Raw genomic sequence first — 15,643 nt, 5'->3', positions numbered from 1 at the left:
TTTGATGGATGTGTGCCTTCTTGATGCAGTATGGAAAATCCTTTCACCTCTATTTAAATGAGGAGAGAATAAAGGTATGCTATGTACATTAATAAAATTCATTTAACGGTCAAAGCGATAGTAAAGTTAGGTCAACTGAAGTCATCCAAACCCAATATATTCATTGGCATAATGATCTAAAACTACAAAGTCATGTACAGAGGTGAAAAGGAACAAATGGCTATTTAATTTGCAAGAATGTCAGAGGAAGGATAGGAAAATGAGACAACATGTTCTGAGCTTCTACTATGCGTTAGGCACTGGGATACACTCTTTGTCAGGCTTTTGCTCTCATACCCATTTTGCAGATGAAGAAACTGAGCCCTAGGGAGGTTAGATTATGTTTTGTTTTGTTTTTTTACCAAAATAAGTCATTTCTCTGAAATACACAAGTTAAGTCAGCTCTGAGTTAATGCATATGAATGGGAGTGTGTGCATGTGAGTGTGCATGTATGAGTGCACACACACAAAGCATTGGTCAGAGCAAATGAGGTCAAAGGGTCCCTATAATCTGAACTCAGAAAGAATTACTCTCACGTAGAGCAAATGGTGAAAGGAGAAGGAATCCATTCAAAAAAGTTCTCAGCTCGTCTTCATGACTCTCAAAACATGAGAAATCATGACTGGTGTGAGTAGACACAGGGGAGGGTCTAACCCAGATCCCCGAAGCTGGTGGGAGCTCAGGTCCGTCGTGCCCCTGCCCACACACTCTTGCGGCACGGTGGCCCCTCTGCCGCACCTGTGACTCATCGTTGCTGCTCTCTTCCCTCAGGGACCTCCTCGCTGGCTCTCAAACCCCACCCCTTCTCTGCCTGGAACCTTCTCCCCAGGTATCCTCAAGAAGCAACTCAAAGGTTGCTTCCTCAATATCTTCTTCGCACCCCCAAACAATTTAAAATTGCAACCATTATCTCCTTGGCATCCTTTAGTCTCTTCCCTGCTTAATTTTTCTCCATGGTACTTACTAGCATATAACATATTATTCAGTTATTTTGTCTGCTTAATCTGCCCACTTAGGAATATAAGATCCATGTGGGCAGAGTGTTTGCCTGCTTGGCTCACAGCTGTATCTCCAGGGCCTAGAACAGTGCCAGACATAAACCAGGTGCTCAAGAATTATTTGTTGAAAGAATGAGAGTTCCCTTTACTGAAGGGCCAGTCTACATAGCTTTCTTTAAGTGATATTTTTTGAGATCAGTGTCTGACTGCCACGTAAGGGAAACCAATGCCTGCCCTGGTCTGCTTGTGTATGGGGAGAATTGTCCCCACTCCATCAGCTGGATAAGCTCTCTGAGGGGCCCCTCACTCCAGATCCTGCAAAGGGAGCAGATGAAAGCCTCCATCGGGAAGGCAGCCGCTTCTTTAGAAGTCACTGCTGCCCCATTACCCAGAGATGACGTGGGGAGAGCAGGCATCACACATTCCACTGTAGGGCGCTGCACGTCAGCCCCGTGCTGTGTGTGTGCTAAGTCACTTCAGTCGTGTCCGACTCTTTGCAGCCCCATGGACTATACAGCCTACCAGGCTCTTCTGTCCATGGGATTCTCCAGGCAAGAATACTGGGGTGGGTTTCCATGCCCCTCTCCAGGGGATCTTCCTGACCGAGGGGTCCAACATGCATCTCTTCCACCTCCTGCACTGGCAGGTGGGTTCTTCATCACTAGTGCCACCTGGGAAGCCTTGCACATCGGCCCTAGACTGAGCAATTTAGAAAACACTGCAACACACAGAATGGAATGAGAAGGGATGAGGTGTCTGTTCAACACCGTGATTCTCCATTCAAAGTGCTGACCTCAGATTCCCATTGCAGGCTGATTTCAGAACTATTAGGAGAAAATGAGATTTAAAACATCTCTCGTTCTCCTCTTCTTCATGGGCCTTAGTGTCCTCCTCATCTGATCCTGGGGTGGAAGCATTTCCCAGGGTCTGTCTTCTGGTTTGTACTCCCTCCAGGACCAGAATTTCTCCAGGATTTTAATTCTGTTCTGTATTGACAACATTCTCAAAATCTATAGTGTTGACTTTAGCCTCTCTCCTGGGATTCAGACTACGATTTCCAACAACTTTTCTAACTTCAGCCCTATATACCCCCCACAGCACCCTTTAATAGTCCATCACCTAGGTAATTCCCTGGTAGTCCAGTGGTTAAGACTCCACGCTTCCACTACAGAGGACTTGGGTCTGAACCCTGGTTTACAGGGGACTTGGGTTTGAACCTTAGTCCAGAACTAAGATCCCACATGCTATGCAATGTGGTGGGGGGCCCAACCCCCCAAAAAAACAAAAAAAGAAAGTCCATCACCTAAATTCAACATGGCCCTAAGTGAATAAATCACCGTCTCCCTCCTAAAAGAGCTTCTCCTCGCCAACTCCCTCTCTAATGTCATTAACAGCACCCTGTTCTCTGAATTATATAGGCTCTTAACCTTCAAATCACCTTTCCTTCTCCATGGCCTCTCCTTGAGTCCTTCCACCTTATGGATAAATGAGATATTCAGCTACCACTTACGTGCTTAACAGGTGCTCCAGGGATATACTAAACCCTCTACATGCAATAATTATTTCATTTAAACCCCTAGTAGTTCTCCCAGGTTATTGTTTCTATGTCAGCATTTTACAGGTGAGGAAAATGTAGGTCAGAAAGGGTCACTCACTTGTCTTCTGTCTTATTGCAAAGGCTCTGCTCTCAACTGCTCTGCTACGGTGTCTTCTAAGACATGCCTCACTCATGGCCTGGCAAAGGCATTTAGCAAAGTTGTGTCCTAGGCCTTCACAAGAATACAGCCAGGCAGTAACTGAGGCTGGATACTCAGAAAGGAATGCGATGTGGTACCTGCTTTTAAAGAGCTCATGAGGAGGAAAGCAAGAAAACAATTCATTTGCCCACTATAATAAGGGCAATGAAGGCCCTTGGAACTCGGGGGAAGGGGTCACGCTTCAACAGTCAGGGACAGGGAATGTGAAGAATGAATCCTCCCATGTGGCTGAAGCCCTGGGTCTGAAGGAAAGCAGAGTAGGCTGTATGATGGGAAAGAAGCCTGGAGACCAGGCTGTGAAGGGATCTGAATGTTTGCTGAGCACCCTCTGTGAAGGGCTTGAAAGACCCACTTTAAGAAGCTTGGATTTTACTCTTGTGAACAGTGAAGAGCCACCAAATATTTTTTAAATGTTGTAGATGTAAGATCAGAACCTGTGTTTATTATAATGACTCTAATTACAATGTAGACAGTACATTAGTGGCACAGAAGCTGAAGCTGAGTCAGTTGGGAAGCACATGCAAAGTCCAAGAGGAGATAATGATGAAATGGAGAAGAAAAACCAGTTTGAGAATTACTCTAGAAGGGAACTGGGAGGGCCAAGTGGATTTGAAGGAAACAAAAAAGTAAGGGTGAAGGTTAGTAGCTCTGAAGGCAGGTGGAACAGAGTTGGAATCCTGGCTCTCTGAGCCGCAGTCACGCCTCTAAGGTCATCCCTAGATGATCCTTTGACTCTCATTTCCAAAAGGTTCCAAGCACCTGCTAACTGCTGTGACTGCTGTCTCTGGCCCAAGCTCTTAAACCTCCCACTGTTCCCCATGCATTTCCATCAGCCAAGTCCCCTTAGCCTCGACCTCTTCTCCTGACACTCCATTCTTCTCCTGGTCTAAATAAGGCCAGCTCTCCCATTGCCGCCCCTTCCCAAGTACGATGAGGCCTGGAGTAGAAATAAGGAGGTCAAGGAACTGATCTCAAAGTAAAGGATGGGTTAGGGCAGGAGAAGTGGTAAAGAGGAAGAGACAATGAACCAGGTAAAAATCTCTAAAGGATGGACTTCCCTGGTTGTTCAGTGGTTGGGAGTCTGCCTCCCAATGCAGGGGACACAGGTTCAGTCCCTGGTCCCGGAAGATTTCACACGCCATAGGGCAACTAAGCCTTTGCGCCCTAACTGCTGAGCCTGTGCTCTGAAATAAGAAAAGCCGCTGAAATGAGAAGCCCATGCACCACAACTAGAGAGTAGCCCATACACAGCAACACAGACCAAGGGTAGCCAAAAATAAGTAAATTAATGTTAAAAAAACTTCAAAGGACAGTGGGGGTCAGCTTGGGGTCTAGAGGTGACTGCAGTAAGGAGGAGGCAACTTTGAAGCATCTAGCATTTTGCAAGAATAGAAGAAATGGTCTGAACATAGCAATGAAGACCTGGGAGGAAGGGAGCCTTCCTCTCTTACGTGTTTCGCTAATCAGTTTGCTTATTGTGTACTACTTCACCCAGGCTCAAATGTGCCCTGCCCCACAATCTCATCTTCAGCCGCCTCCTTCATGTTATTATGACCCAAGAGAGCAGAAACAACCATGGAGATGTCCTCAGGCTTCCAGTGCCAAATGTACCATGTGACTGACACCCACACCCCTGCTCCGCTTGGCCTCCTGCTGCCAAAGGATGGGCCATCCCTGCTCCTCGCTGAGTCTGACCCTCCACTTGTGCTGCCCCCTCGTCCATGTGTGGACTTCATTCCTGCAGGGCTTGTCTCTCTTCTGCATTGTCAATTTCTCCCTCTCTATTACGTCTTAATACCCAAATATACCCACTCTCTCTCATGTGCCCCTCCAGCCACTGCATCATTAATCTTCTCCCTTTGCTGGCATTGGTTCCCCACCTCCACTGTCTCCTGGGTCCCTCTAGCCACTCTGTCTCCACTACCTCTTCCTGGGAACTCCTCCTGCCAAGGTTCCCACCAACCTCCAGTTTAGCAAAGCCACTTTATTTCCGTCCTTCCAGTCTCTGCCTCTTATGAACAGAAGCTGATGCAACAGCTCACCCCCTTCCAAGACATTCACTTTCTTTGCTTGTTTCTGGACCTCACCACCTCCTGGGTTTCCTCCACCTCCTCCTGGGTTTCCTCCATCTCCCTGAATGTTCCTTCTCAGGATCCTTTGCTGGCTCCAGTACTTCCCTCATGTAACTTCCCCATGCCTTAATTTTCACCCTCTTCTCTTTAGCTCTAAATCGTGCTGAGTCTGGTTAATCTCACGAATTCCCTTAACTCTAAATGTTATCTGTGTTGATGACTCCTCCCAAGTTAGTATCTCTACTTGAATGTATAAACTAACATGTCCAAAACCAAACTCTCAATTCTAGCTCCCATCCCCACTGCTGCGCCACTGAACCACTTCCTCTCTGTACCTTCTGCATCTCAACAAGTGACACCACAGTCAGTGCTCAAGCAAACACCTCGGAGTCAACCTTGAGTCTTTTGGCCCTCATCTTCTCCTGCTCATCCACAATCCATTATCTTGTCCCATTGGCTCTGTCTGCAAAAATATGTAAAATATCTTCTCTGAGTCTCCACCTCTGACACTTTCCCCTCTCACCTGGACACCTGCAGTGGTTTTCACCCCTGTCCTCTACACTTCATTCTCTACCTGGAGAGATGGATAAAGAGCTGAGAACGGAGCCTGGGGAACACACATGAAGAGGATACAGCAGAACTGATGAGGTCATTGACCTGACCAGAGATGGGACAGAGCCCATAGGGAGGGAAGGACAGAGGTGCAAAGGAAGAGAATCTGAGCTAAAAACGTTTTAAAGACAAGACTGTAGAGGGTGACCATCATTTCTAGGCAAAGGTGTGTCTCTGAGGATGTGCTGGCCAAGCAGAAGTGAGGGCCATAACAACACACGGGATGGACCATCCCCATGGAAGCCACAGCCACCCTGGATGAAGGCAGATGATGAGGAGGGGAAAACCACGAGTCAGGTTCCTAAGGAGCGTGGACACCAACTAGGAGATCAGTCTGGGCCTTCCAGGCCCTCTATGCTCCATGTGATGCTGAATCTAACATTTCTGCCACACAGTTGCTCACCTACCTCACCTATTCCCTGGCTTTCTTTGAAGCCCTTCTTTGGGTCCCTAATGCCTGGGCCATCACAAAGCCTCATTAGTTCTGCCTTCTCTCAACCTGAACACTGCCAACAGATTAATCTCCCTAGATAATGGGTACTTTCAATGATACTATTCCCCCGCATAGAAATCTCCAGTAGCTCCCCAGAACCGATCTCAGCACAGTATAATCCCTTCCCTTGCCACGGGAGGCCTGAATCTCCTAAGCAGTGCTCATTTCTGCCCCCATCATCTCCTCCGCATGCTTCTGTACTGCAGGAAACCTGACTCCCTTTTTTCAAGCACCACTGGTACTTTTCACTTCCCTTCTATTGCTCCTTCTGCTTCATCTTTCTAGACTATAACCTCTTCCCCACCCTCGGCTGGAATCACAGCATACAATACAGTCAAGAACACACTTTTGAACTCAGATTCAGATTCCTGTCTTGGAATTAATATCATATCAAGTACTAATTCTGCGACGTGGAGCAAGTTAGTTAACCTGTCTGAGCCTAGGTTTCCTCATCTGTAACTGGGAACTGAATAAAGTTGCCCCAGAGACATAGAGAAAAATCTATGTAAAGCAACAAGCATAGTAGCTACCATGGGGAGGGCCCTCAAAGAGGAAGTTATTATGTTTCATACCCTTTCTCTAGTAATCCTTCCCAGGTACCCCTTGAGAGCAATCTGTCCCTCTGTTGAGCCCTGTATCAATCACGTTGTCTACTGGAAGCAACTCTGCATTCTACACCTTTATATCTGCATCAACACCTTCTCTGCTCCTTAACGGCAGGGATTTAGCAAGTCTTGCCCACTTCTGTGTGTCCTCCAGCACAGCTCATGTAGGACTCTGGAAAGTTTACTGAATCAAATTACCTTTAATTCCCTAGCAAACAAATACAATCTCAGCTGTGGTGATTTTTCTAGCTGTTCAAAAGGCTGGACTGAGGAGGAAGAGTGGGTAGGACTTGGGGCAAAGCAGTATTACCATCACCCTAGTATCCAAAACACATCCCTTACCCAAAACCTGATAGCTACCTGATATCAGGGCTTCCCTGATAGCTCAGTTGGTAAAGAATCTGGCTGCAATGCAGGAGACCTGGGTACAATCCCTGGGTTGGGAAGATTCCCCTGGAGAAGGGAAAGGCTACCCACTCCAGCATTCTGGCCTAGAGAATTCCGTGAACTGTATAGTCCATGGGATCACAAAGAGTCAGACACAACTGAGCGACTTTCACTTTCACCCAAAACCTATTGCTTTAAACAATACAGGAAACAGCTGGTTGATTTGAGAACCTTCTAGAATAGAAATATTTTTAGCTCTGGGTCTACTAACATGAGTTTAGGGACTCACTTGGATGAACAGGAAATATTTACTGATGTTAAAAATATTGAATAGAAAGACTGTCCCCTTACGGTCAGCTTGCAGAAGAACAACATGATGCAGAGTCAAGGCCATCCTTTGGGAGTCAATGGTGCTCAGGATCTTGGCAGCTGCAGTCCCCAGCAGAGGTTTCCCGTTGTACAGGGTGTAGTAAGTCAGCTCTGCAGGGTCCTTGGGTCCTGGCACCCGCTGCATCTTTACCATCTTTCAAAAAAAGATAGGCCTTGTTTACAGGGCATCGTTCATCAAGTCTGCAATTACTCACATGATCAGTAGGCTCGCTCCCGACTGTGAAGCCTTCTGCAGCTGAGTGGACCCATAACATATATTTTAGGCATCAACCTTCACGTATCTCCCTAATACCAATGTCTCAAGAAACCCTACTATCGCTGGAAGAGGAAGGCAGGGAGGAGAAAACAGTCTTGAAAATACAAACATCTGGGAAGAACAGTTTGAGATGGAGAAGAAATGCTGAAATGGTCAAGTCTTCCAGCCTCCAGAAAACTCTGGCCTCATTTGAAAATAGGCCTCCACATGAATTCAGGGCATGTTAGGTTATGCTCAAACAAGATTTCTAATTTCAAATTCCTGCAATTGCCAGAGAGGGGGAAAAAGTGAACTATGTCTGCAATTCAAAAGGTCTCTTATAAAAGCAGGGTTTGGAGACTCAAAGTTCTTTTTCTAAAATAACCTTTGTTGTATTTTCTCATTGCACTACAGAGAATTTGAAAATACAGAAAAGCATCGAGAAATGAAATAAAATAAAAACAATCTGTAACCCCTCCTCCACAAGCTAATTGCTATCGTCATTTTAGAGTATTTGCTACTGTTTTTTCCACACAAGTCTCTTATTTATCATTTTACAAAATTATTTATCATATTTTCTATATAATATTATATATTGTCATTTTTACTTGCATCCATAGGGGCTTAATTATAATAAAAGCATAAATGTTAGTTTCTACATGGCATTCCAAGGTATGCTCCATAAACTTACTTACCCAATCCTTTATTGTTAAACACCTAGATTGTTACTCATGTTTCAGTATTGTAACTAACAATTGATAATCACACATAAAACATAAATTTTAATATCTATATAATATTCTACTGTGTGCATGTCTCATAAACTTAACTAAACCTTCATTTATGGACATTAAGGTTGTTATCAAGTTTTCACTAGTATAATTCACCATTGATAAACATGGCATCATATAGTATTTCCCAAAGTGTATCTTACAGATTATGAGTCTCACAGAATATCAAAAGATGTAACAAAAATGTTTATAGCAGCACTGTTCATAATAGCCAAAAAAAATACAAAAATTCAGAAGTCACTAACAGTAGGATGGAGAAATGAATTATAGTACTGCTGCACAATTAAATATTATACAGTAGTAGAACTATGGCTCTTTGATCCAATATGGGTGAATACAAAATCCTGATATGGAGCAAAAGAGACGAATTACAGAATATAAAGTTCAAAAACAAACAAAACCAAATGATGCACTGGTTAAGGATACACATGAGAATGGTAAAATCTATACAGAAAACACAGGCATGATTTAATACAAGATCCAGAAGCACACTCAACTCTGGTAGAAAGGAAGCAAGTAGATATAATCAGAAAAGACACAGAGAAAGCTTCTGGGGTAAGGTAACAGTAATGTTCTTACTCTTTGGGTTGTGGGTTCTTTTTTTATTAGTGTTCTTTAAACTCTGCATATTTTTATGCTCCTGAGTATATATGCTATGAATAACAATTAAAAATAAATATTACTACAATCCAATAAAAAATGGCTTTTAAAATAATCTGACCAGACATTTCACAAAGAAAGATATCTGAGGAGCCAATAAGCATGTCTTTTTAGATGCTCAATGAGGAAATGCAACTAAAGCCCATAAGGCATCACTATCAACCACCAGAATGACTAAAATGAGAAGGGCTGACAACCCTGTGTTGATGAGGAGGCGGGGTACCTCCACATCCGGTTGGTGGGAGCATCAAACAGTACACTGTGGGGAAAGGTCTGGCAGTTTCTCAGTTTCTCGCATACACCAATCCTGTGGACCACTCCTACATACCCAAGACAAAGGCAAGCACATGTCCAAAGAAAGATTTGCAGAAGAAGGTTCATAGGAGCTTTGCTTATTGTAGCTAAAAACTTGGAAAAGCCCAGGTGTCCATCAACAGAAGCATGGATAAACAACCTGTAGTATACTTCATACAAGGGAATATTACTCAGCAATAAAAAGGAATAAACTACTGAATAAAAGAACAACGTGGATGAATCTCAGAAACACTCCAGAGTCAAAAAACGATACAAAAGAGAATATACTGTAGGATTTCATTTATATGAGGTTGTAGAACAGTCCAAACTGATCCATGGTGTGGAAATGATAAATGCTATCAAATATAAAATGGTAACATAATACACTGTTAATGGTAGAACCTAGATGGTGAGTATATATGTGTTTACATCATAATTTTTGGAACTTTTCTGTGAGTTTACAAATGCTCATAATAAAATGTCAGGGAAATGTAGATGTTATTATAATGGTACTTAAATTTAGAAATCAGTATATTGCAGAAAGGCAAGGAGATTACTTGCAGGTCTTTTCAGAGTCTTTGTATGTTAATATACCTTTGGAATCTTCAAGAATGCTCTAGAGGATGCAGCCTTACCCAAACTGACCTGGTCAGATGGGCACCTTATAAAACCATTTTCTGGACACTCTGAGAAAGAGTGCTCTCACCTCTTCATCTTTGCGTTCACCTTTATCTTCTTGAAAGGAATTTCTAGGGGTAAAGTTGTGACCATCTAAAAGGTTCTTGTCTAAACTACTCACGTGTTCTCCCATTTACTGAGTTTGAGGGTGCCCATTTCACTGCATCTTCAACACTGGATGGCACCAATCCACTCACTTTTAGTAGGTGAAAATGGCATCTTGTGGTAGTTAAAACTTGCGTTACTTTGATGACAAATAGAGTTACACAATTAAAAATGCTTACTGGGCCTATGTATATCTTCTTTGGACTCACTTTTTCAAATATATCCACTAGAAAAATATCTTTAGATTCTAGACATTTAAATTTCCATATTCATGAAGGTGGCTCATCTTTAAAAATCATCTGAGCCCAGATGAAAGGCTTCTCTGCATGAAGGATGATGTAAGCTCTACAGAGTGAATTTTATTTGGGAAATTGGGGGTGTTATTTCTGTCCCCAGTGGGAGAGGAGGTAGGGAGAGCATTAGTATAACCAGGTACGAGATGAATGAACATTCAAGCAACTAATAACTTTGCTCAATTTCAATTTAACAGCAAATTCTTCCTAGCAAATTCCTCCAAGGATGATGTTGGAAGGTGATCTACGCCCTTGGTAAATTGGAGATTTGCAGAAATAAATCCCTAGTTACTTCACTCAGGTTTTCCAGGTAACAAAAGGGGCCACACACAGTGAGTTCTCAGGAAAACAGAGGAGAAAAGACCTCGCTGGGCTCTTTTAGGCACTTAGAATGTGTTGCGTTTCTTAGGTTAACAAATAATCGGGAGTGGAGGGTGATTCTTTCTCCCACTTCAGTTGAGGCAAACTCCATTTCAACTGTCTGAATCCCAGTGACTTCCTTTCTGTTACTTGGAGAAATGTGAATTATAGGGCTCACATGGACCCCCCCAGAAAGGGAATCACAAACCTGGCACATGAAATTAATGACCTCTTTACCTCATTACGAGGCTGTCTCAGACCACAAAGGCTTTTAGAACCAAAGCGATGTTCAATAGGACAAGAGGCCAAATACACCAGCTGTGAACAGGGGACCCGAGTCTCCCTAAGGGGTGGGACGTTGACTGAGGTAGGAAACTGTTCCAAAAGATGGGTTGCTTGTACTTCCAAGATTGCCTGGGGACATGATCTGCAGACAGACTATGGGAATGTCTATAATTTCCTTTAAAGCTTCCTCTTCGTGTGATACCATGCATGCGTGTTTGGGTTATGTTATACCCTAGATGTGGTCAGTCACCAATCAGGAGTTCACACCCCAGGGGCAGCTGGCTAGATGCCACAGAAGATGCCCCCTTTCTAGAGGCGACTGCCAGAAGTGCTTCTATAACTTGATTCCTTGCTCCACGGAGCTTTGATTAGCGTAACTAATGTTAGAAATGGATTCTCACTGGGTAGAAGTAGTGATACTCAAGATATGTCGATTGGTTAGAATATGCTAGAGACATTCCCACTCTTGCTGGAACTGGACAAAGAATCTAGAGAGGCTCAGAGCCTCTACCCTCAGGATGGAATCTCTGTTGGGTTCCCTCTGAAGTAGACTCTGAGATGAGCTGAATGCTTGTCATTTATTGGAGAGGTGCAGAGAACTGATGGGGGGTGCATTAGGTAGGAAGCAAGTCACCATGGTGGAAAACCAAAGCTTAATTCTGTGAGAAAGCTCTGCTGATGATCCTAAAGCACACTTTTCAGAATTCTCCCAGCCAAGAAACCAGAGAGCTGTGGTATTTATACCCCCACTGCCAGTGAATTCCCAGGTACTTCCAGCCAGCCATGACTGGGCAAAGTGGGTTCTGCCACCTCAAGAGTCAGCCCTTGAATAAAATGATGTTGGAAGTCTATCAGCCTTCATAGAAACGGTAAACAAGTGTGGGGAGGGCCCCAGCAGTGTCTGCTATAGCGTATTCCCCTAAATCCCAGTGAGGTCAAGTGTCCCTTATAAATGGAGAGGGCTCTGTTTGTTGAAACAGACTCGACAAGGCCGACAGAACCCCACTTTTGGGAGGCTGATGAGTGTTTCTGCTGATCACAGCCATGGTGCTGAGAGGCCTGAAAGCTGGGACCTCATCCAGCCTCCAGAGCAGGTTGCGGGGGAGTTGACACTTACTAATAATGTTTTGTTGAATAAATATGCACGTGTGGGCAGCATGTCTTCTGAGACCTGCTTCCCCCTGCAATCCAGAGTGAGAGTCGGGAGAGCAGCTCTCACCCTCCTTCACAATGTCGATGATTACGACCAGCGACCCCGCCAAAGTAAGAGCAGTGTGGATTAACCGGCCTCATCAGCTTGTGGTGTGCATGCACCTCTGCACGCAGCACGATCTACTTCAGCTCAGGAAGCAGGTTTCCACACCTTTCTTACAGACTCTTGCGGCTTTGCATGCACCCACCTGCACTGTGTAGCTTCCCAGAGTGGTGGCCCGTTTAAACCGCCGGCCTTGTTGCTGGGACATCATGAACAGCTGGGCCAGGCGCTGCTCCATGACCCGTGCGAAGCTCTGGTTGTGCAGGCCCACCAGGGAATTGTCCACGCCCTGCAGCACTGCGGACACAGAAGACAGAGCCGCTGTCAGGGGAGAGGCTCCCTGCTGACTCAGAAACCACAGCCACCAGGGCCGGGCCTGCATCAGCCGTAAGGGTTGTGGGCCTGACCCCATGATGGGGTCTGGCCATCCTTTCCTCTCAACATCCCCAGGGGTGAGGAATCGCTACCCACCTGTTTGAGATGCTGAAGAGGTTACATGACTTGTCTAAGTTCACACAGCTAGTCATCAGCAAAGCCGGGGCTCAAGCCCGAACCCTTGAAGCCCTATCCTTCACAAGCTGGGACAGGTGTAATGACCTAAACTTGTTGTACTAGGTCTTAACCTTATTGAAGATCGTATGTTCAGTCAGAGTCTGTATGGGAACACCGCATTGCTGCAGGAACAGCTGATTGGATTTCTTGGTGGTTCCTGGCTCAGCGCTACCCTGATTCTACTTTTCTTTCCAACAGCTTTGCTGAAGGATCTAAGCTCCATCCTTGAGAGCAGGATCGTGTGATAGAAGGAATGAGCTCTCTCAGCACTGGCACTTGCCAGCTAGGGGACTTTGGGCAAACCACTGGCCCTCTCAGAGTCCAAGTCCTTCTCTGTAAAATGGAATAAGAAAGGCTACATCACAGCAAATGTATTTCTAGTGGGCTTTAAGGTTGAGATGAGATGTATATAGCAGTGTAGCACAGAGTCTCCTGTGTGGAAGGTAAATGAAACCCTCTCTTTCTACCCTTCCTCCACTTCTGGACTTTATCCACACCCAGAGTATCTGTAATTAATAAGTAAAGCACTGATACGGAATTCCAGGCTATGGCTGGTGCCTGGAGGAGGATTTTAATGAACACCAGGACCATCCCAGAATTGCTGCAGTCACTTACTACGGGGGTGACTGCCTTTATGCTGTCTATTCCCCAAGCCAGCTCTTCTTCCAAGTCCCTTGGGAAGAAGCACAGTTCTCCCCAAACACCCAAAACACTCCCTCCAAACACAGTCATCCCTGAAAACAAAAATGCTAAAAGCAATTCTCTTCTTAGACCAAAACTTACAGGGGCTGGGGATGTAATACAAGATTTTTCATTTAGCAGAGCTTGTTCTACTACAGTCCAGCCAAGGACCATTAATACCACCCCGTCTACTGGGATCTGAAAAGAGCCTGGATATAAATGCCGTAGTGTTACTATGATGGCATCCTAACAGGGCCAGAACAAGGCATGCATGACAGTGAGATACAGACAGCGATGTTGAAACTCATCATGAGAGAAGTGAAACTCACAGCTGAGTTTCAGAAGTTATTTCTTTGAAACCACAAATCCTAAAAAAATCCCCACGGAGGGCATAAAGCAGCTTTCCTTCCAGGGCCCTGGAGAGGGACTCCCAGCTCAGCAGAATTCCTGCAAACATTTCTGTGCCTCCCACAGTGGTGGGTCCCAGAGAGGCCCCTCCAAGCCCTCCTCGGACAGCTGTCAGGCTGAGGAAGGGCTGACCCACCTCCTGACCCCAGGAGGAGAGCCCGTGTTCCTTCAAGTTCAAAGATACCCCTCCCATAAAGCGACAGCGCCAACTGCTGCAGGATTACTTCTATGCTGGCCTCTCCTAACCAGTGGGCAAGGGTGAGAGAGGGAATGCAGGACGGTTGAGGGGTGTCATCATGAGTTACTTTAGAGAAATCCCACTGAAGATGCAAAAAGGGCAGACATCAAAGAAGAGAAGAGTCAAGCCTCCAGGTGATGAACCGTTTCAGAAATAGTGGTGATGGCTGCACGACTCTGTGAACGTACTTAATGCTGCTGTGTTGTACACTTAGAAAAATGGTACCAATGAACCTAGTCCCAGGGCAGGAATAGAGACACAGATGTAGAGAACAGACTCGTAGACACTTGCTGGGAAGAAGAGGGTGGGACAAATTGAAAGCGTAGCATTGATATATATACACTACTGCTGCTGCTGCTAAGTCACTTCAGTCGTGTCCGACTCTGTGTGACCCCATAGACGGCAGCCCACCAGGCTCCCCCGTCCCTGGGATCCTCCAGGCAAGAACACTGGAGTGGGCTGCCATTTCCTTCTCCAATGCATGAAAGTGAAAAGTGAAAGTGAAGTCGCTCAGTCGTATCTGACTCTTAGCGACCCCATGGACCGCAGCCTACCAGGCTCCTCCGTCCATGGGATTTTCCAGGCAGGAGTACTGGAGTGGGGTGCCGTTGCCTTCTCCCATGTACACACTGCCATGTATAAAATAGCTAGCTAGTGGAAGCTGCTGTAAGACGCAGGGAGCTCAGCTCGGTGCTCTGTAATGACCTGAAGCAGAGGGATCGGCGGTGGTGGTGGGAGAGAGGTCCAAGGGGGAGCAGGTATGTGTATACATATAAAGGATCCACTTTGCTGTATAACAGAAACTAACACAACATTGTAAAGCAATTATACTCCAATAGAAAATAATAACAATTTTTAAAAAGGTTAAAGTGATAAATCACATGTTATATGTATTATACCACAATTTTAAAAATTGAGAGGAAAAAAATGCCTCCAGGGAAGTGCAGGAAGTTATGGGAACCTGCTACAGAGTTCCATGGAATCAATAGCTGGGCAGCTCCCACATGCCTCATGGCTCTGTCTGCAAAGAGGATGTGTCCTTCCTAGGAGGAGCTGGACAAGAGCTGGGGGCTGGAGCCGGGGGCCTGGGTTTGAACCCTGATGACCCCTTACTGACTGTTCTTGGGCAGGTTCCCCTGGGCTCCAGTTCCTCATCTGAAAACACAGTTATTATAAGCTACTCCTGACTGTATCACGAAGAACAGAATACTTTATAAAAGAAAACTGCTTCTAGCATTGTGCCATAAAGCCCTTGAGAGGATGCCCAGAAGCAGTAGCTGTTATTGCTCAAATGCACCTACCTCCTGCTTCGCTAGACACAGCAGAGGAAGTGTCTTCCTCAGCAGAGGAAGGAATCGCCTGGAAAACACAGAACTGTGTTCCAGGACTTCAGCTCCTCTCCTTGCTCCTGAGAAGCCCAGTGGCCTCAGGCTCTTGGCCTGGGGAATGAGTTG

General features: G+C 45.3%; 1 protein-coding gene across 2 annotated transcripts in view; it reads right to left on the bottom strand.

Moving 5' to 3' along the window:
* KIAA1549L (KIAA1549 like) overlaps window positions 1-15,643 on the bottom strand; it is a 300,774-nt gene that overhangs the window by 88,530 nt on the left and 196,601 nt on the right. For both annotated transcript variants that reach the window (XM_043908885.1, XM_043908889.1), the window contains exons 9-10: window positions 12,456-12,607; window positions 7,316-7,487 (exon numbers count right to left, since the gene is read on the bottom strand). In XM_043908885.1, coding sequence (XP_043764820.1) covers window positions 7,316-7,487; window positions 12,456-12,607 — 324 coding nt within the window. The remainder of the gene's footprint in view (window positions 1-7,315; window positions 7,488-12,455; window positions 12,608-15,643) is intronic.

The sequence above is a fragment of the Cervus elaphus genome, chromosome 1 (assembly GCF_910594005.1).
Source record: "Cervus elaphus chromosome 1, mCerEla1.1, whole genome shotgun sequence".
NCBI classification, from domain to species: Eukaryota; Metazoa; Chordata; class Mammalia; order Artiodactyla; family Cervidae; genus Cervus; species Cervus elaphus.
Note: the sequence above shows the minus strand (reverse complement) of the source record. Positions and strands in the feature narration are given on the sequence as shown.